The sequence below is a fragment of the Rhinoderma darwinii genome, chromosome 1, assembly GCF_050947455.1.
Source record: "Rhinoderma darwinii isolate aRhiDar2 chromosome 1, aRhiDar2.hap1, whole genome shotgun sequence".
Taxonomy (NCBI): Eukaryota; Metazoa; Chordata; class Amphibia; order Anura; family Rhinodermatidae; genus Rhinoderma; species Rhinoderma darwinii.
Genome location: NC_134687.1, coordinates 506,271,812 through 506,293,699, shown reverse-complemented (window position 1 = coordinate 506,293,699; position 21,888 = coordinate 506,271,812). Strand labels below are relative to the sequence as shown.

General features: G+C 39.1%; 1 protein-coding gene across 3 annotated transcripts in view; it reads left to right on the top strand.

Annotated features, from left to right (window-relative positions):
* SNCAIP (synuclein alpha interacting protein) overlaps positions 1 to 21,888 on the top strand; it is a 219,517-nt gene that overhangs the window by 111,684 nt on the left and 85,945 nt on the right. For all 3 annotated transcript variants that reach the window (XM_075836246.1, XM_075836229.1, XM_075836238.1), the window contains exon 5: positions 19,865 to 20,673. In XM_075836246.1, the coding sequence (XP_075692361.1) occupies positions 19,865 to 20,673 (809 nt within the window). The remainder of the gene's footprint in view (positions 1 to 19,864; positions 20,674 to 21,888) is intronic.

The window sequence follows — 21,888 nt, the reverse complement described above, 5'->3', positions numbered from 1 at the left end:
TATTATGTGCGTACATCGGGGCGTGTTTACTACTTTTACTAGCTGGGCGTTCTGATGAGAAGTATCATCCACTTCTCTTCAGAACGCCCAGCTTCTGGCAGTGCAGATCTGTGACGTCACTCACAGGTCCTGCATCGTGTCGGCACCAGAGGCTACAGTTGATTCTGCAGCAGCATTTGCAGGTAAGTAGCTACATCGACTTACCTGCAAACGCCGATGCTGCTGCAGAATCATCTGTAGCCTCTGGTGCCGATGTGTCCTCGCTCGTCTGACACGATGCAGGACCTGTGAGTGACGTCACAGCGTGATCTCTCGAGAACACGGCTGTGTCTGCACTGCCAGAAGCTGGGCGTTCTGAAGAGAAGTGGATGATACTTCTCGTCAGAACGCCCAGCTAGTAAAAGAAGTAAAAACGCCCCGATGTACGCACATAATACACGCCCAGTTGTACTTTTACTTTTCAACACGCCCAGTTGTACTTTTGCAAGCCTCATTTGCATAAATACGAAAATGGTCATAACTTGACCAAAAATGCTCGTTTTTTAAAAATAAAAACGTTACTGTAATCTACATTGCAGCGCCTATCTACTGCAATAGCAGATAGGGGTTGCAAAATCTGGTGACAGAGCCTCTTTAAGTTACGTGCCGCTGTCCTAAGGAAAGCCATCAATGTATTTTCCTGTTAATGACCCCATTGAATTCAGTGGGATTTGTTTTAATAGTAAATGCCCTCAGTTGGCATATTGTAGCCTGTGTACGTCCAGGCTTTCTAGTTGTTTTTGTTGGGCCTGCTATGCTATACTACCTAGTAAGGAAAATGGAAACCTGCTATTCCTGACTTTTTATTTTTACCTTCAAAGTCAATGATATCTATTAGGATCTGCTGTGATCTATTACAAGTGGATCCATTGGACACAGAAGCCGAACAGGGCCTTACAACATGTATGTTTTAGCCTGTGACTTTAGAATATTGAGCACTTATCAGTGACTAACCACTATATATATATAAATAAATAAATAAATATATATATATATACACACTCCCGTTAAAAGTTTAGGGTCACTTAGAAATTTCCTTATTTTTGAAAGAAAAGCAGAGTTTTTTCCAATGAAGATAACATTAAATTAATCAGAAATACACTCTATTCATTGTTAATGTGCTAAATAACTATTGTAGCTGCAAACGTCTGGTTTTGAATGCAATATCTACATAGGTGTGTAGAGGCCCATTTCCAGCAACCATCACTCCAGTGTTCTAATGGTACATTGTGTTTGCTAACTGTGTTAGAAGGCTAATGGATGATTAGAAAACACTTGAAAACCCTTGTGCAATTATGTTAGCACCGCTGTAAACAGTTTTGCTGTTTAGAGGAACTATAAAACTGACCTTCCTTTGAGCTAGTTGAGAATCTGGAGCATTACATTTGTGTCGACCGTCTATTCTTGTTCTTAGAAATGAAGGCTATTCCATGCGAGAAATTGCCAAGAAACTGAAGATTTCCTACAACGGTGTGTACTACTCCCTTCAGAGGACAGCACAAACAGGCTCTAACCAGAGTAGAAAGAAGAGTGGGAGGCACCGCTGCACAACTGAGCAACAAGACAAGTACATTAGAGTCTCTAGTTTGAGAAATAGATGCCTCACAGGTCCTCAACTGGCAGCTTCATTAAATAGTACCCGCAAAACGCCAGTGTCAACGTCTACAGTGAGGAGGCGACTCCGGGATGCTGGCCTTCAGGGCAGGGTGGCAAAGAAAAAGCCACATCTGAAACTGGCTAATAAAAGGAAAAGATTAATATGGGCAAAAGCACGCAGACATTGGACAGAGGAAGATTGGAAAAAAGTGTTATGGACAGACGAATCGAAGTTTGAGGTGTTTGGATCACACAGAAGAACATTTGTGAGACGCAGAACAACTGAAAAGATGCTGGAAGAGTGCCTGAGGCCATCTGTCAAGCATGGTGGAGGTAATGTGATGGTCTGGGGTTGCTTTGGTGCTGGTAAAGTGGTAGATTTGTACAAGGTAAAAGGGATTTTGAATAAGGAAGGCTATCACTCCATTTTGCAACGCCATGCCATACCCTGTGGACAGCGCTTGATTGGAGCCAATTTCATCCTACAACAGGAAAATGACCCAAAGCACACCTCCAAATTATGCAAGAACTATTTAGGGAAGAAGCAGGCAGCTGGTATTCTATCTGTAATGGAGTGGCCAGCGCAGTCACCAGATTTCAACCCCATAGAGCTGTTGTAGGAGCAGCTTGACCGTATGGTACGCAAGAAATGCCCATCAAGCCAATCCAACTTGTGGGAGGGGCTTCTGGAAGCATGGGGTGAAATTTCTCCCGATTACCTCAGCAAATTAACAGCTAGAATGCCAAAGGTCTGCAATGCTGTAATTGCTGCAAATGGAGCATTCTTTGACGAAAGCAAAGTTTGAAGGAGAAAATTATTATTTCAAATAAAAATCATTATTTCTAACCTTGTCAATGTCTTGACTATACTTTCTAGTAATTTTGCAACTCATTTGATAAATATAAGTGTGAGTTTTCATGAAAAACACAAAATTGTCTGGGTGACCCCAAACTTTTGAACGGTAGTGTGTATATATATATATATATATATATATATATATATATATATGTGTATATATATATATACCGATCTATATAAGAGAAGAGGGAGGTGCTTACTTTCTCTGGGAGCATATCCACGGTGGGCTCAGTACTTTTATGGCAGGTATGTCTCAGCTAATCATAAAGGTCAGACATTTCTAAGGAATCAGAATTGGAGGTGGCAGAAAAGACATCTGCTGATTAATTCAAACTTTATAGCAGTGATCTACTTTCCATTTCCAAGATCTGTGAGTGAAGTTTTATTTTGAGGCAGACCTCCGTTAATCCTTAAAGATCATGAAAACTATCTGATGTGTAAACATTGTAATTGTGAATGATGTATGAATCAGTAATAAATATGTGCTGGAGAGTTTCAGTACAAACAAACAGCCCATTATCTCTCTCAAATATTTGGATTCTGCTTGATGCTAATTCTTCTTATCCAAATCTGTCCATTAAACCACAAGACGCACATAATCCCTTCATACATAATCTTCATGTGACAGTTTTGTAGAAGAGCTCCATCTTGTGTACAGATGAATAACATTCCCCTTCCTTCCTTCCTTCCCTGTGCTGGATCCTTTATATGCATAGAATGACTTCCTCTGAATTAGGAGATCTCCTTTTTTTTGTTTGTTTAATTCATAAACCTGGAGCAGATTTAGGCTATGTTCACACGGAGTATTTTGTAGGCAGAATTTCTGCCTCAAAATTCAGTTTGGAAGTTTGAGGCAGATTTTCCTCTCCCTGCACACCGATTTTCGCTGTGTTTTTCGCCCACAGCCATTGAGCGCTGCGGGCATAAAACGCTGCGAAATACACTTTCTCTGCCTCCCATTGAAGTCAATGGGAGCTCAGAGGCGGAAACGCCCGAAGATCGGGCATGTCGCTTCTTTCTCCCGTGAGCCGGTTTTACTGCTCGCGGGAGAAAACCGCCCCCGCCTCCCATTGAAATCGACGGGAGGCATTTTCGAGCCGTTTTTGACAATCTTTTTGGCGCGGTTTCCGCGTCAAAGAACTCGTCAAAAAACTCTGTGTGAACTTAGCCTTAATGTGTCATAGCTGTAAGTTCAGGTTCACACAGGGCACTTTGCTACATGTTTTTATGCATTATTGTAACCAAAACTAGGAATGAATCCAAAAGAGAAGAAAGTAGAAAATAAATACTTTTTACGCAAAAGCACACAAACTTTTTTTCTGTCTGATTCTGTATGAATCTGCCAGAAAGAAAATCTTGTCATGTTCCATTGGAGGCCGTATTACACAACTATTTTCTGAATATTTCTCCAATACGTTGTCATGCGGAGTCACCATATGGCTGTGGCTTTGTTGTACGGAGCTGCAGGTACTCCGTGCACCTTCAAATTGCCTCCTCCACAAGGCTCTGCTTCAGGCCTTTATCTGGCAATGCTTTAATGCACCTAAAACAAAGCAATGGAAGTAGAAGGAAGTCAGATGGGCAAGATTTACTTGTAACCCATGCCTATTTTTACAGCCACCTTACATAAATACTGTTGTGTAGGGTTGTGCAATGGTCTCTGTTGCTGTGATGCAGTGCCTGTAGGGTAATTGTGAAAGTGATAAGGAATGATTAAAAGATGGCATTTTGCGTGGTTTCCATCTTGTATGGTTGGCGTCCATTTTGGATCATTGGAATCCATCTTATGGCCTGAAGGAGCCACTTTGAGATCAATAAGTCACGTTGCTTTAAGACTAAGACATCTATGTCAGCATTGTCTGAAACAATTCTATGTTATTTGTTCTCGAGATGAATGTTTATATGTAGTCTCTTTCTAGTATGGAGAATACAGATGAATATTTACTTATTTTTGTATGATAAGGAGCCGCTCAACCTTGAAGTCTATGGAGAAAGATCATGTTTTAATAGAAGGGAGAGGGTAGTCTGACTCCTAGCATCTATGAGTGTTATATTTTGGGAACTCAGTTGAAAGCGTATGATTGGTTCGGGGCAGGGTTTTTGTTGGGCTGCTCCTCCTGAAGGTGATGTTTACAATCTACATGAAAAGTTGAGCAACTTTGTAAATACATTACATTAGTTATAATGATCCTGAATTACACGCTATATTTGGACCCTGAACTGGATTCACATTCCTGCGGTAATTGGAAACCATTAACAAGCTTGGCGTTAACTAGACTGAATTCATACATTGCAATTTTTGGTGTCGTTTTTTTTTAGCCAAAGCCACAAGGCGATACCAAAGGAAGGAAAAGTATAAAGGAAGGACTTATACACATCCTCTCTTTTGTATCTACTCCTACGTTTGGGAGAACAACTGCGTGTGCGAATCCAGTCTTAGACTGTGTTCACATCATGGACGTTTATTTGTATACGTTGGTAGCACTACTTTAAAACTGCCACGGTTGCTAAGAGTCCTTAGGATCTTTGTGATGCGCCTTTGCATTATTCACCAAATGTATAGCCTCGACAAATGCAATCGTGTGCCACACAGTTGCATACATATATCATCCATTGACTCCCATTGTAAAAAAAAAACAACAGTATACTAAATGGTTTATGTTTTTTCAGGATCTCTTTGGGTTGAAAAGCATAGTCGACTATGCTTTTCAATACAGTAAAATGGTCACGCTTTTGGTTTACTTCTGGACCATTAAAACGAATGAACATGTCCGGCACATATTTGGTGTGAACACAGAAAAATACTAAATCTATTTATAAATGATAGATGAACGAGTGCATAAAACCCATTCTGTAAGAGATTATTATGATATCAATTACTTGAGCGCATATATTATGCAGCGAGAGACTTACCATGACATGAAGTATAAGCAAACATTATGACTAGTTTTATTAATGTTAATCATTCCAGTGCCAACTAGAGAGAAGTGTTTACAATAGTGAATTACTTTAATCTAAATCATCAGTGAAATAGTCTAGACAAGCATATATATAGTGCCCTAGGACTGACAGGTGAGCAGCTATCATAGACATTAAAGGCACATGTGAGGTAAAGTAAAGGTTCATCTTCTATGTATTAAAGTATGGCATTTATAGTGGTCAGCAAAGAGTTAACAGTCCCACTGTTGTAGCTGCATTATATGTCACCTATGCTGCAGTTGTTATACTGCCATGGTGGCTGCATGTCACTGATGTCACCATGTAGCACCAGCATATATGCCATTGGTGCCACTATATTAGGGTCTATTTCTGTCTCTATGGGTATCCTTCTCTAATGACCGAGGATGATTACAAGATTGAAGAAAATTTGGACCAACGGCGCTGCTTAAATGAAGGTATTTGACAATAGGAAGATTTAGACGACAATCTGAATAAAGAGACTTTATTGTCGAGATAGGCTACGCGTTTCAACACCGAACCGGTGTTGCAATCATCCTCCAACTGACATCAAACTTTGTTTGACTGTGTTTCGGATCTGGCTGCAGCTCTCCATGCCTTTATGACACCTATGGTGTCCATCACCCGAGGTGAGCGTAATTGTCACATCCATCGTGGTCTTCTAGCTTATCCGGTTCTCATTTGGCATTTTGTGGCACCGTGTGTTTTTTTCCAATTTATTTAGTCTCTAATGACCGGGAAGATTATTCTTGCAGCAAATAAGAGAGAATACACTTTTTTTTTTAATGCAGACAACTCCTTTTTCTAGGAGACACAGGGACCTATAGTTGCAATTTTTTCTTTCTATTGTAAGTGTAATGCACTTTAAAAACAGAAGACAAAGTACTGAAAGACAATAAGAGCATAGAAATGTGATGCTGCTTGACATCTTGCATTTTGGTGAAGAGACAAAGCTTGGCTATTTGCAATAGGCTGGATCCATCTCAATCCCCTAAACAAAGAAGTAAATAAACAGTAGCACAAAAAAGTTTGGATAGTTCAGTTCATGTCCGGGTTAGAAGCCAGAATAGCAGATCCATGTCTACAAGACTGACACGAAGCTGAAAGTGTAGCCGAGTCTTCCCTGCTGGTCAGACCATTGTGCAGCAAGAAGTGTTTTCATAAGGCTTAGACAGAATTCATTTCCATGCGCTGCCTTTAATGGTTCCTGTCAGAATGAAACAGCTGGAGAGCATATGGTATTCATTTCCCTGTATCACTAAGAAAAAATTTCACATGTAAATAGAACTTACATAAAAGTGGAGACCATGAACCCAGAATCTTATATAAGACATGAATAACTGGGCACAATGGTGTCTCTGTACTGGACAAGTGACTAACTGGGATTTCCGTTATTCTAAGATAACGTGAAGCAAAGGCTTTACAGTCGTCTGTAGATCTGGTAAAGCCAAAGTTTCAGGTTACTTTCATTTATCTACTTCCTGAACTGTATCGCTTGTGGTTATAGATATTATAAATACGTATTGTAATTGAAAAAGATATGGCTTCAATTGTAGCTCGGTGCTTAGTATGATGATGATGATGATGATGATGATGAAAGGCAGCTGTAAGAACGAGTGCGCGGGAGCAGATCTTGCCCATCTGTCCTCCTTCCATTTTCAGCATCCACTAGTTGGTTTTGTTGAGGATACTAATAGGTGCATGAAAATATTGTCAGATAATGCTGTTTTCAGAGAGTTGTAATGCTGACGCATTCTAGGTTCTGTATTGTGGCCACAACAACACCAGGGCCTCTTTCAGTTCCCGCTCAACCCAATTTAGATCATCATACGTTTCTGTGGTGATCTAAGTCCTGTCCTGTTGAACCGCCAGAGGTCTGGGTGCTGCGGCGTTAAACAAAGGCTAATATTTTTAAAGCAAATGAACTAATACTGCAAATATGCATTATTAGGCCCCATGCACACGACCGTGCCCGCAATCACGGCCCGCGATTGCGGGCACGGCCGGCCGCTGACTGACAGCCGCATTTTCGGGCCGTGCTCCCATACAAAGTATAGGAGCACGGCCCGCAAAATACGAAAGAACGGACATGTTCCATAATTCCCGGAACATTTCCACGCCACTGACACCCTTCCGTAGTGCTACGGAAAGGTGTCAGTGTTCAATGAAAGTGAATGGCTCCGTTTTTGGGGACCGCAGTTGCGGCCTAAGCAATTATCTAGTGTCTATAGGAGGATTCTGAGTTCGTTGGACTGTGGGGAGTTTCAAATTTGCCTTGGTTGCTGAATATATCTGCAAAATGGACTTCAGACTACAGGCTGTCATAAATAGACTATGTTTTCTAGAAATCCGCAGAGCAAGTGCAGGGAAGTAATTTCCATTAATAACAGTATACTATGGAATGTAGTTCCGTTATATATACTGTAAAGCTGATTCAGATAATGAGCCACACTTTACAAGTAAAAATCATGTAAAATTCCTTATGTGCCAGATACTACATATGATGTAATGTGGATTTTGTACATTTTCTGTAAAGTGTACATGTTGTGTCATAATCGTAAAAAGTGGCCTGTTCACTCAAACAGGTATAACCAGAAAGCCCCATAGATTGCAGCCATTATTGTAGCTTTTCTTACTGATCACAGCTACATGTTTTATCAAATGTATTCATCTTACCATGTAATATCTATTGTTTTATTTTTATCTGGTGTCGCACAATCCCATGAAATGCAGCCGTCACAAACCTACCTATTTCAATGTTCATATAGATCTTCCTTCTTCATGAATAAAATGCCAGATCCATAATAAAGACTGACACTCATACAGGCAGTGTGCAAGGGGTAGTCTTATTTATGTGTCTCTTTGCTGCCACCTGACAGTCTCCGCCCACTCAAGAGGCGTGGTTCGGGAGGCAGTTGGAGCTGGGAGGTGACTGTTGATGATACGGGAGGTTTAATGGAAGATGAGTCTTCGATCTGTGAGGCAGAGAAGGGAAGCAGTGATCGTACCGAGACAGTACAAGATAGCTGTGACAAGTCAGGCAGGAGAAGCCTGAGAGGAGTTGTGGTGTCCTGTCCGAGAGAGAATCGGTGACAGAGGAGTGTGTAGCGGCGGAAGTGTGAAGCCAAAGTCTGACAGGGTTGACACTGCGTGTGAGCTACTAGGAGTGGTGCTTCTGCAGAGGCCTGCATACCTTATACAAAGGGACTGTGTATTCGGTATGGTTGTTTCAGTGTACCCGAATACTGAAAGACACGTTAAAGGAGAACCTCTTAGAAAGACAAGTTAAAGGAGAACTTCATCGAAAGATAAGTTAAAGGAGAACCTCGTTGAAAGACAAGTTAAAGGCGCCCTCGTCAATACACTGGTGCAACAGACGTTTGCCCTCCAATGTTTACGTAAGCCTGCTTAAGCAGGCGATGTGCATTACACGACACTCTACCCCGGTATAGTAGTTGGATAGGAACACTTGTTTAGTTTGTATTTGGGGAATCGCTTCTCCAGGGTTTTGAGACCCGGTAGTACTTAACCCCCTTTATTGAGTGTATATTTTACGGAAATTGTTATTCACAGCTTTTATTATTTTGGACCCCCGTTTCCCTACCCTCAGTAAATAATTTCTATTTTTGCACTCCTTGTGTGAGTCTCGTTTCTGACGTGTATCCGCCACCTGTGGTACCGCTAGAGCCACGTTACAAGTGCAGTAGGAGAAAGTAGCAGAGGAAATGTTACTCTGCATAGTAATCAGCTATCAGTAGAAAGCTGTAAGCATATGTTAGCTAGTTAACTAGTTTTTACAGAATAAAAAAAAGACATAGCAAAAACTCGAGGTGGAAACAAAATAAAAAATACACTATGAACATACCCTAATAAGCAGCAATAATAGTTAACACTCAGCATTTGTTACTTACAGTCGATCAACTTATAGATGATCAATATTATTAGGATCCTGTGTGTCAGAAACACCCAGGACCCGCTCTTAGCCGAGCCGTCTGTTCAGCTGAACTGAGGGAAATCGGCTGAGAGAGAACAATACAGCTTCTATGTATACAGGATACATAGAAGCTGTATCGTAATTAAAAATGTTTTTTATAAAAAGTTTTTTATAAAACTCAATAAAAAAAAGTACTTAAATTCAGAAAACCGTTGATTTAATGTAAAAAAAAAAAAAAAAGGCTTTCATAGCCTTTAGCTGGCTAAATAGAATATTAAAGGTGTTGAAACAAGTGGAAAACTCAGAGCTTTATATTCCATGTTTTTTTAAGGGGAAATATGAAGAGACAAAAGTTATTAGAACTTTAGAACTTTTCTGAAAATTAAATTGTTCTTTTCAAAAACAATTGTTGAATTTGTTCTTATTAAAACTAATAGTTTACTAAGTCAGTTCAATAGAATAGTGGACTTGCTTTCATTACTGCTGTGGCTTGTTTTAACTAGATTTTCATGCAAATAAAGCCATATGTGATTTCTCTTTCACTAAAATGCTTGAAATGGTTTAGTTGGTTTCAATGAACCAAACATTTGCACTTTTACAGATGACATATTCTGCTCAAAATGTTCAAATTCCTAAAATATTCCGGTAATGATCTGAGAAGCAGGTGCACTACAGCCAGCAACAATTATACGGTACTTACAAATGTTTCTCTAGAAACTAGTAGATTGTTTGGTACAGTGCGGTATAACTCTGTTGTGTTATATACAAGTTATGGGGCACACCCAGATATTTTACTTGGTGGATTCATAGTCAGCAGGAGGTCTTTCCTCCTCTACTTTTAATAAGATGTGGAGACTGAGAAGGAGAGACATGGGTGCACAGCACCTAAGCCGGCAGTATTCACTCTTGTCAGGTGCTTTCTCTCTCTGTACTGCGCTCTGCACTGGCATGCTCTTCTCTTCAGGTTCGCCTGACTGGCTGCCCCTCTGCTGTGATGTGCTGCTCCCAGGAATAACATCTAGGGGGATGGTAAAATAATAGCAAATCATACCACACACACTATTAGCCACATAATTAGAAAATGTAGGATGCAGGCAGCAGAGGCATCAATCCCCAGATCAGACCCCAAAATGAGTTCAGACCGAACCCCTAAATGAATAGACCCCAGACCCCAAAATAAATTCAGACCCCAGTCCATACTTAAAAAATAATGCAGACACCAGACCAGACCTCAAAACTAATTCTAATCCCAGACCAGACCCCTTAATTAATGCACAAAATAAATACAGACCCCAAACAGGACCCTCTAAACTAATATAGACACCAGACCCCAAAATTATTTTAAATATCAGACCCCCTAAACTAATACAGACACCAGACCCCAAAATTAATTCAGACCTTAGACAAGACCCTCTGAATAACTCAGACCCCAGACTAGACCCCCTAAATAGTTCCAACCCCCTAACCCCAAAATGAATCTAGAGAAAAAAAAATCAGACCCCAGACTAGAACGTGAGATTTACTTACTGCTCCTTGCTCCCGGGTCTTCTTCATCTCTGGTCATTGTGATTACGCACGGAGGAGAAAGGACTTGGTACCGAGCCACGGAGCCAGAAGGCTTGAAATTCTGATGACGACAATATGTGTTGGATTTGCAGATGTAAATCAATTCCAATAATAACGTCCTATTTAACAATCTTCATAGTAATCTGAGGTGTATCCAGACCCTTAAGACTTTCCTCTTGTGTGCGCCACTAAATAAGTTACCAGTGTGTACCATACTGTACCTGCATTTGAATAGGTAGAGGAGGTCTTTTTCTGCCACATTTTTTTTATGATTTTATTTAGTAGACTGCTAACATCTAAGGTGATATAGATATATATATATATATATATATATATATATATATATATATATATATTTATACTATATGTCACTGTGAACATCCACTCGATACTAGCCTCTGAACGGCACTGGGTATTTTGTGTGATTTTAAGGCCATGTTCACACCGCATATGTTCAGGCTCAAAAATATGAGGCTGATTTCAAGAGAAAACAACCTCTAAACAACCTCTAAATCCACGATTTTTTGCAAGCTTTTTTGAAGTGTATTTTGAGGTGTATTTTCAAAGCTTTTTTTTTTAAATGGTCAATGGGAAATGGAAAAAATATCAGCTTATAAAAAATGTCACATGTCACTTTTTTTTTTACAAAAAGTATTTTTACGAGAGTCTGCTGAATTAAAAAACACAAAAATACGCTTCATATGAACTACACGTCATATTTCCCATTGAAATTAGAGGCTGTTTGCAGATGTATTTCGGAGCGTCAGGCTGGGTTCACACGACCATGTTACGTCCGTAATGTACGGAACGTATTTCGGCCGGAAGACCCGGACCGAACATACTGCAGGGGGCCGGGCTCCTAGCATCATAGTTATGTACGATGCTAGGAGTCCCTGCCTCGCTGCAGGACAACTGTCCCGGACTGTAATCATGATTACAGTACAGGACAGTTTTTATGCAGCGAGGCAGGGACTCGTAGCATCGTACATCACCATGATGCTAGGAGCCCGGCTCCCTGCAGTATGTTCGGTCCGGGTCTTCCGGCCGAAATACGTTCCGTACATTACGGACGTAACATGGTCGTGTGAACCCAGCCTAATACACTCTGAAATCCGGCTGAAAATAAGGTGTGTGAGCTTAGCATGAAAGGCAGGTTTTTAGTTAGCACAGCAAACATGTGCCTTTATGTCCGATGTTTTACATTTTTTCTGTAGATGAACGTATGCCGTTTCGAAAGTTACATTCCTAGCTATTACTTTCTTCCTCGCTACTCCAGTCATATGAACATATTTGAAACTTTAGCTTCCCATGCAAAGTATATCTTTTTAGAAACAAGTGTGAACATTTTATAAGTGCAGACATTGAAGAAAGAAATGTTTTTGTGTGATTTTATGCTGACGATTAGGATTTTTCTTATGATGAGAGAAACAAGAATTCAATTAAGATATTATACCTTGCTTCTGGTCTTCCCTTGAGAAAAGAAGAAACGTACGTGGCACTCTGGGGCATAACTAAAGGAAGTGCAGAAGTAGCAGTTGCAACCGGGGCCTTGGTGCACAATATTACATGACGTCATGGTCTACATAGTACAAAGTACATGGTACAGTAGATGATATTTCATTGGAGCACAAGAGCTTCAAGTAAAACCTGTGGTGTCATTAGGAGAAAGGCCTTAGTTTTGTTTCAAGGACTCTAGTGTAGCATTTCAAGATTTGTACTCATTCACGTGTTTTAAGGAGGTGGAGCAGCAGCACAGGTTACCTAATACCCTGTTGCAAATACTTACTATGGAGATAGTTGGCTGTTGTTGAAATTACTGGGGTTTCCTGAAGTATAAGTGTAAGCCCTCTTGCACACAACTGAGTGCCACTTGGGCCATTTTTCACCGAGTGGCACCCTATAGTTTTCTTGGACCCATTCACTCTTCACGGACCCGACTCTCCGATCCATAGAAAGATAGAACATGTCCTATCGTTCCACGAGACTCGGGCGGCACACACTGTTGTGTACAAGAGCCCTAAGGATGTGAAAAATCTACAATTTTACTCTTTTTTATGCAAATCCTAAAATCTAGAATAATATTGCATTTGTCATTCTCTGAATAAAATATTCAGAAAAAATAAGGATGTATGCAAATGGTTTATTATTCTTGCTCAGATCTAGCATAAACCTTATATACAATAGACTCCTAGTAATTTATTGTCTAAATAACAAACATGATCATGAAAACAGGCAGAAATAAAATTAACTTTAAGGGTGAAAATGTCAAATGCTCATAATAGAGATGGGGCATATACCAGGAATAAAACAGAAACATATTTCTTATTTTGTTTTGTGTTTTTTTGCTTTCACTAAATGGTTAGAAATGGGTATGAAGAAGAATGGTGAGTACCATAACAGTCATTTGGTGTGGTATTGTTTCTCAGCAGCAGAATATATCCAGTTACCAGATACAGACGTAAATGAGCTGATTCAATGCTTTCTTCCCAAATGACTCACATACTGCTGTCTCTGCTGGTGGCCACGAGGTTAACACCAGCTAGACTGGGTATTATTGTAGACTAAGATATTGTACTTTATTTTTAATGGTTTTGTTGCTGATTAACACATGTTTTATGTGACTATCAAAGAGTAACTACATTCACAGAAGACATGATTTAGACTAGGTTCACACCACGTTTAGGGATTATGATTGGTGGAGAATATAGTCCCATATATGCCATCAGATGGAGCAAGCCACTATTTTTTTTTGTGTGCAGACTCCGCATAGAAATACATTAGCACCATATGTGGTCACGATATTGCGCTATTTTAACGTCTGTATTATGACTAACATCTTACTATCGAGTGTGCCTTGTAATGATTGCAGCTGTTTGTTTTTTTCATACTTTGATATTTCTGGTTTATTTGAGGGTGAGGCTTTCCAGCTGGGAGACCAAGAACTAAGTAAATATGTTCTGCTGGAAAGGTATCAGTATTTATATAAAAATACAATTAGTAGGGATATAAATAAACAATGTAGAATTAAGCAGTTGTGTTTTTGATCCCTAAATGTTTGAGTGTGCCAATCTAATATTACTCAGCAAAGCTTTGACCTTTTTACATTGAACGTCTTATAAGGGAAGCTTTAGCCCTGAGTAATAAGCATCGGGCTGGACAGAGAATCCTCAGATTGGGCATTAAAATCAGCCCCTGAAGAACACGTGGTATCCCCCAAAGTATGTGTGATCAATATAAAGAAAATAAGTGACAAGTTACTCTTTTAATTTATGACATTTATTGTTCTGACATCATACACAATTTTAATACTAGCTTCAGTGTTTGTTTTTTCTTATATGGAGATACCAATGGAACCTTTGCTTTATAGGGACACTTTTTGCAGTAGCCTGGGGCTCAATATAGCAATAGGGCCCACATTTGCATAATATTAAGTCTCGGTGCCACAATTAATCTCCATAGTTACAGACTACAGACAAACCTTGTGTGTAGTCTGATTCTGCAGTCATGTGGTACGCCTTTTCACCTGCCCTTTCTGTTTTTCTAACCTGCGGAAGTAGGAGATGGGTCAGATGGAAACACGTAGCACATGACTGAAAGATCAGACTATAAAGTGGGTTTGATTGTAGTTTGTAACCATGTAGACATACAGGTCTGCATAGGAGCTGTACACACAAAACGATGGAATATTTTTAATCAAGGCTATTTGTAATGTTAATACTTTTTTGTTTTCGATGCATTAGAGCAATAAAAGTTGTTACAATCACCATCAGCAAATTGTGTCCTAGTTTTTTTATCGGACATGGGAGGTCCATGGTTACTGCCCATTTTCTATAGTAGTTTTAATTTGCTGTTCTTCTGAGAAATATCCCAGTGCGATCTCTCACCTACATGTATTGTCAGGGACTTATCTAATTTCTCCCGACCTCCAGCTCGTAGAATATTAAATGGTTTCTAGAATCTCTCAGTATATGGCCATAAAAATTCAACTCTTTTTCTAACCTAAGAAGGTGTGACCCAAGACAGATTTGTAAAGGATGTCTCTATAATATTTGCATTAAATTCCCAGGAACTATGAACAATGTAATGCATAGTCTGCCCTTATTGTCAAAGATTTCCAGAAAAAGTCACCTGGAAAATAGCTCAAACTTGGCGGGGTTTTTTTAAGGTTATTTGGAAGAAATGTATTAAATCACTGGATTCTTTCAGAAGGAGGGGGGTGGAGGTCTGTTATTATAAAGAACTGATGTGTGTTCTCATGTGTCGTCATATTGTTATCTCAGCACTGTACTATGTTCGTGGGGGTTTGTTGTAAATTTTCAAAAATCAATTGTGCAAAAAAAAAAAAATCACTGGATTCCATCTTGAATTCCGTCATTCTGATACACTGCGTTTATGACAGATTACTTATGTCATAACAGTGGCATTTCAATGACCCATCAGTCTTGTTTTCCTTTTTAACCCATTTATTTCTATTTTATGAAGTGGAAAGTGAACATATGACTTGTTAGGATCTCATTAGGTTGAGGCTATTGTAATTTAGGCCTTAAATCCCAAACTGCCCAACTTGTTTAGCACATTTTGTTTCCTGGGGAGACATTGCATGAGTGGATTTGTGAGTTGTAATGCATCAGTACAGGATCGTCAGCTATGAGTTACAGTCATTTGTCTACAAATTATTATGTATAGTCAGTGGAAAAGTTCAATCTGCCCAGTTCTTGGCAGTGATATTAACATGTTTACGAGGTTAAATCTTTCATGGGTCTCCTGCTATTTTCTTTATATCTCTGAGTACTATAATTTAGAAGTATATTTTCTCAGAATATAAACACTGTTTGAGTGTCATCTTTACTACCACGTATATTATGTTATCAGTACAGATTTAATACCAAATGGAACTTAACACAACATAGTAGTCTTCCCTTTCGATATTTAATGCCTCAAAGTATCAACAGTAATCTAGATTCATTGTCACTTATTAAAGAGCTAGAAATGTCTCTAACCTAATGTGCACAATATCTTAATGTGGCTCCTAAGAGAAGATTTCCATAACATGGGATGTTGGCACAGTGATTTGCGCTGCTATCTTGAAGTTCACGGGCCAAGTGTTTGAATTTTATGTGGGTTTAGGCTGGTGCCCTCTAGATACTCCAGTTTCTACCCGAAAATGCTTAGGCTCAATGGCTGTCTGTAAAATATATGGGGAAATTATTGTATAATCTCCTCTTGGTAGGAGTACTGCTGTGATTTCTTTGTACAGCATTGCAAAGTTTTGACAGCAATATATAAATGAGTAATAACTTTATTTCTACTGTAATAACTACAATACTATTGTTTGGTTTTATATGATAATAATGTGTGACTCCAACTTTGAATATTGTTTAATTTTTATATCCAAAACTCTGTTGTGATTGATATTGTAATACATCTTTAAAGGGTTTGGTGATCTATTTTTCTGATACGGAGCTCTATATCCGCTGTATAGCCATAGGGTTTAACGTGGACCTGTCACGTCCCCTGGCATGTCTGTTTTAGTAAATAATAGTACTCCCCATGAAATAACAATCCGGATGCCTCTTTTTTTTAGAACTCTACATAGAGCCGTACCTCTCTTGTTCTTCCTAGAAATGTATGAATAATTTGACTACTGGGTGTTACCAGTTGGGGGTGCGTCCCTATACAGACTGACAATGTCTAATCAGTGCTGACAGAATGAGACTGTGTAGGGAAATGCCTCTTTGTCAAGGGCAATTGTAACACCCAGTTGTCAGTTTATTTATAAATTTCTAGGAGAAATAACTAGTGTTCTAAGAAAATATGTTCCAGAATTGTTATTTCATGGGGGAATGCTATAATAGACATGTAAGGAGAGACCACCGGCCCTCTTTAAAGGTGAATCACACACGGCACATTTTGTTGCAGAAATTTCTACGACTGAAAATCAGTCCCATTCATCTGCAGATATCAATGTGCTTGCTGCAAAAACAACCTCATTCAAATTAATAGAACTGATAATCAGTCTAAGAAGCTTCTGCATCAAAATTTGCCACATGTGAATCCACCCTAATGGTAAAATTCCACTATGGACAGCTTATCTAAGACAGATTTATACAGCTCCAATTAAACTCAATAATTACTCCGTATGCAGTAGGTTTTTAAGATCCCCTAGTGTTATCTGCAAGCAGCTGGAATTTTTTTTATTAGGGTAAATAAAGGTTTATACAGAGGATGCCTTGAAGAGGCCAACAACAAAGAGCCTTCTTTTTTTTTAGGGTATCACATATTGATGGCCTATAGTATGCTAAGGGAAGTACAGTGTTTTATTATTGTTGGCTAATAACAGTGTAGCGTAGCTTGGTGTACTGTATGTGTGTGTATATATACAGTGCCTTTTGAAAGTGTTCACCCTCCTTGGTGTTTTTCCTGTTTTGTTGCATTACAACCTGGAATTAAAATAGATTTAAAATTTTGGTTTTGTTATGGGCCTAAAATTTTTTCCAAAGTGTTACATAAAAATAAAAATAAAATAAATAAAAAAATGCATATGTATTCACCGCCTTTGCTATGAAGCCCTTAAATAAGGTCTGGTCAAACCAATTACCTTCAGAAGTCACATAATGACTTGAGTAAGGTCGCCATGTGTGCAATTAAAATGGCACATGATCTGTTTCATGACGACAATATACCTGTTCTGAAAGGCCCTTGAGTCCGCAACACCACTAAGCAAGCGACATGAAGACCAAGGAGCTCTCCAAACAGGTCAGAGACAAAGTTGTGGAAAAGAATAGATCAGGGTTGGGTTATAAAAAAGAATATCCCAAACTCTGAACATCCCACGGAGCACCATTTATGTCATTATGACAAAATGGAAAGAATATCGAACAGCTACAAATCTAACAAGAGAAGGCCGTCCACCAAAACTCACAGTCCGGGCAAGGAGGGCATTAATCAGAGATTCAACAAAGACACCAACGATAACGCTGAAGGAGATATAAAGATCCACAGCGGAGATGGAAGTATCTGTCCATAGGACCACTATAAGCCGTGCACCTCACAGAGTGGGGCTTTATGGAAGAGTGCCAAAAAAAAAAAAGGCATTGCATAAAGTAAAACATAAGATAACACGTTATGCGTTCACCAAACGGCATGCGGCAGAAACCCCAAACTCATAGAAGAAGGTTTTTTTGGTCAGACAAGGCTAACAAGAACACCATTGCCCAAGTGAAGCATGGTGGTGGCAGCATCATACTGTGGGGAAGTTTTTTATCAGCAGGGACTGGAAAACAGATCAGAATGGAAGGAACGATGGATGGCAGTAAATAAAGGGCAATTCTTGAGGAAAACCTGTTTCAATCTGCCAGAGATTTGAGACTGGGACGAAGGTTCACCTTCCGGCAGAACAATAACCCTAAACAAACTGCTAAAGCTACACTGGAGTGTTCCAAGTGTGAAAATCTAAATGTTTCTGAATGTTCTAGTCAAAATACCAAGGGGGAAATACTTTCGCAAGGTGTATATATATATATATATATATATATATATATATATATATATATATATATATACTGTAATTTTAATAGTGTTTCATTATCACAAAAATATGAAAATACAGTGATACTAACAAATAGATAACTAAATTGATACTTTCCATTTTTCCTCTTTCTTTCTGTAAGACTTGATTCTTATAGAAGAGGTTAAACTCCCCATTGAGGTATACATAATACATGAGAGGAAAGACGAGATGAATGTTTTTCTCCTGAAGCAGCATTAATAAACATGCATAAGGTCGGAAGTTCAAAAGTCAGGAAATGATCAATTTTGGGTCATTAACTTCACCTTATTGCCCATTATACTACAAATGTCAGTGCAAACTGCAGCCACCTGCTATTTTGTACATCTGGCATCTAAAGATGGTAAATAAATTCCAGAGTTCTGATTTGTACAAAGAACAAAAAATTGAAAACCTCTTGGGTTGCAAAACAGCTAAAATTATTTTGAAAAAATACCACTGCCTATCATGTAAAGTTAGGCTAGGTTCACACAATGTTTGGTCCGAAAACCTGACAGTATACGTAAGTTTGGAACAAATGAATGTATTCTGCCAAGAATGTCTCTATACCTATGCATTCTCAGCCACCATACAGATCTTGCTACACAGATCTATAATATGCAAACAATGTACATTCGTATATTGTCAGGTGATTCAGGTCAGGTGACTGGACTGGTCCACTCGCGGGCCAGCACGCACCGACCTCACTCAGACCGCCGCCGTCTCCTCATTTACTAGTAGTCAATGAGGCTACTTGGCTCTTTCCGCTGTCCTCCTGCTCCTAAATGTGAGTGACGTTACTCACATTTAGGAGCAGGAGGTGGGCGGACGGAGCCAAGTAGTGAATGACACGGCAGCGGTCTGAGTGAGGGTCGTGCGTGCCGGCAGGGCCGGACTAAATTTTGTGGGCCTTATATGGCCCATGGGCCGGGCGTTCCCCTGATTTAAGCTCACAAATATTGTCTTGGTTGGAAATATTCTACTAATAATTCCTAAAGGATTACCTACTGACCAATATGTGATACAATGAAAATTAGAGATGTGAATGTGGGTTGATTAAAGATAAAGAACTAATGAGGAGAAATGAAGAAGAACTTATAGAACTGGGGAACAGTCCTCTTCTAAACAGTAAGAAATTATCATCAATATAAACAGAAATGTTTTAAATTTAGCTTTGAAATTGAAACATTTTGTTGCAAATGGATTTACTTCTCTTATGTCTCTAATTGCCATTTGTAACAATTGCTTAATGTACGGTTCTTTTATTTCACTTTATTGCTATATTTCTAAACTCAGATTAACCAGATATGTGCCAGTGTTATGTGTATTTTTACTCAATCTCGTGTATTTTTTTTTATACTTTCAGTGCCCAATGCAAACTGGAGCTGTGGAGTGTCTACTCTTATTGGCAACACACAAAAGCCAACTGGTATCGCAGATGTCTACAGTAAATTCCGTCCTGTTAAAAGAGTTTCTCCATTAAAGCATCAACCAGAGAGTCCAAAACTCAATGAAAGTGATGATCAAAAAGAGGAAAAAGAAGAAAATGAAAAAAATGGTGAACCAAGCAAAGATGGTGTTCCTGGAGATGACGATGGATTTAAGTGTAAGAACATTGAGTCGAATGTTTTACTTGGTGAGCTGGAACATTATGACCTAGATATGGATGAGATTTTGGATGTGCCTTACATCAAATCCAATCAGCCATTGAATCTGTTTACCAAAGTAGCATCAGAAAAAAGGACCTCCAGTATACATCCATTGTCCAAAGGTAACAATAGTCCTATGGGCAACCTGGAGAACCTGATGCCCAATGCCACTCAGTTTTGTGTATTGTCTCCAGTTAAAAACTCAACTCAGTCTACCAACTTTGATCAGAGCAGGCATTCATCTGGAGGATTAGAGCTTTCACAGTCTAACATTCAGTGCAGCTCAGTCCATGAATCTGAATACCATAACAAGAGCTTTCTGAATAGGGCTCTGTCTGATTCCCATGCACAGAAGCTTGAAAAGACCATGCCTAACTGCCAGCTCCGGGCATTTCACCTGCCGGGAACAGACTCACAACTTGATGGCATCAACGGTAATGTGAACTGGAATCACTCAGAAGGGGAAGACATGAAAAAAATCAAGAGCATTTTAAATATTGTTAAAGAAGGACAGATATCTTTACTGGTAAGTAAATAGCAAATGCATTAGAAATCCACTGGATAGGCCAGTTATTTATTTTCTAATATACTGAGATGTATTTCTTTCACTGCAGCCTGCACATTGACAGCACGGTCTTATACAATACAGAATAATGTTGCTTTATGATTCAATGCATATGCCCAGTTTATGTAATAGTGCTGAAGAATTTGAAGTATTACGGTTTAGTGCCTGCTCAACTGAGTGCTACAATGTGTTAACTCTTTAAATTGTCTTCAAGCTTCGCAGCTCAGCCTGGTTCCAATCAGCTCTTTGTCATTGGCTCACCGTGGGAACGCCGTGTTGCCTTCATTAGTATTCACAAGTATTCTATGCCAGCTTTTTGTAACAACCACTCACAAACAAGAGCTGAACACAAAGTCTAAAATGTCCCATGGCTCATCCATAGCATTTCATTAGCATCTGCTTTGGTGATTAGGTATTACAATTGTAGGTTACCTAAGAAACAGATTACTAAAAACGCAGCTTGAGGGAGCAGATTTACACAGCCTTGAACAACACTAGGTCATTACTAATAGGCAAAACTGCTGTTTGGTTTTATAGAAAATGATGTGATTTACGCTTGGGCACATTAATGCTAAATAGGCAGGGAATGATGGTCCTTGTAGTTCTGCTAAGACTGCACTTGAACAGGTAGTCGTCGTCTGGAGTAAAGTATGTTTACACATGGCAGATTTGTTGCGGAAGTTTCTCTAACTGAAGATCCTTTCTGTACATGTGAATAGGGTTGTTTCTATATATAGGGAAACATTGTGACTCAGTTAAAGGGAACCGTCACGTCAAGCATACTGTCTTACCTGCGACATTATGTTGTATAGCAGTAGGAGCTGAGCAGATTGATGAATAGTTTTGTGGAAAGAGATTCAGGATAACCTGTTATTTATTGATTTAAGTCCCTGCTCACTGTGGGCTAAAGAGTCTAGTGGGCGGTCTCAACCATTGATTGACAGCCTTCTCTATATTAGGGTGCATAAAGAAATAGCTGCCAATCGTTGAGTAGGGCCGCCCACTGGACTCTATAGCCCACAGGAAGCAGAAATTTAAATCAATAAATTACAAGTTATCCTAAACCTTTTCCCACGCAACTTTATATATATATATATATATATATATATATATATATATATATATGTGTATGTATGTATATATATATATATATATATATATATATATATACATATA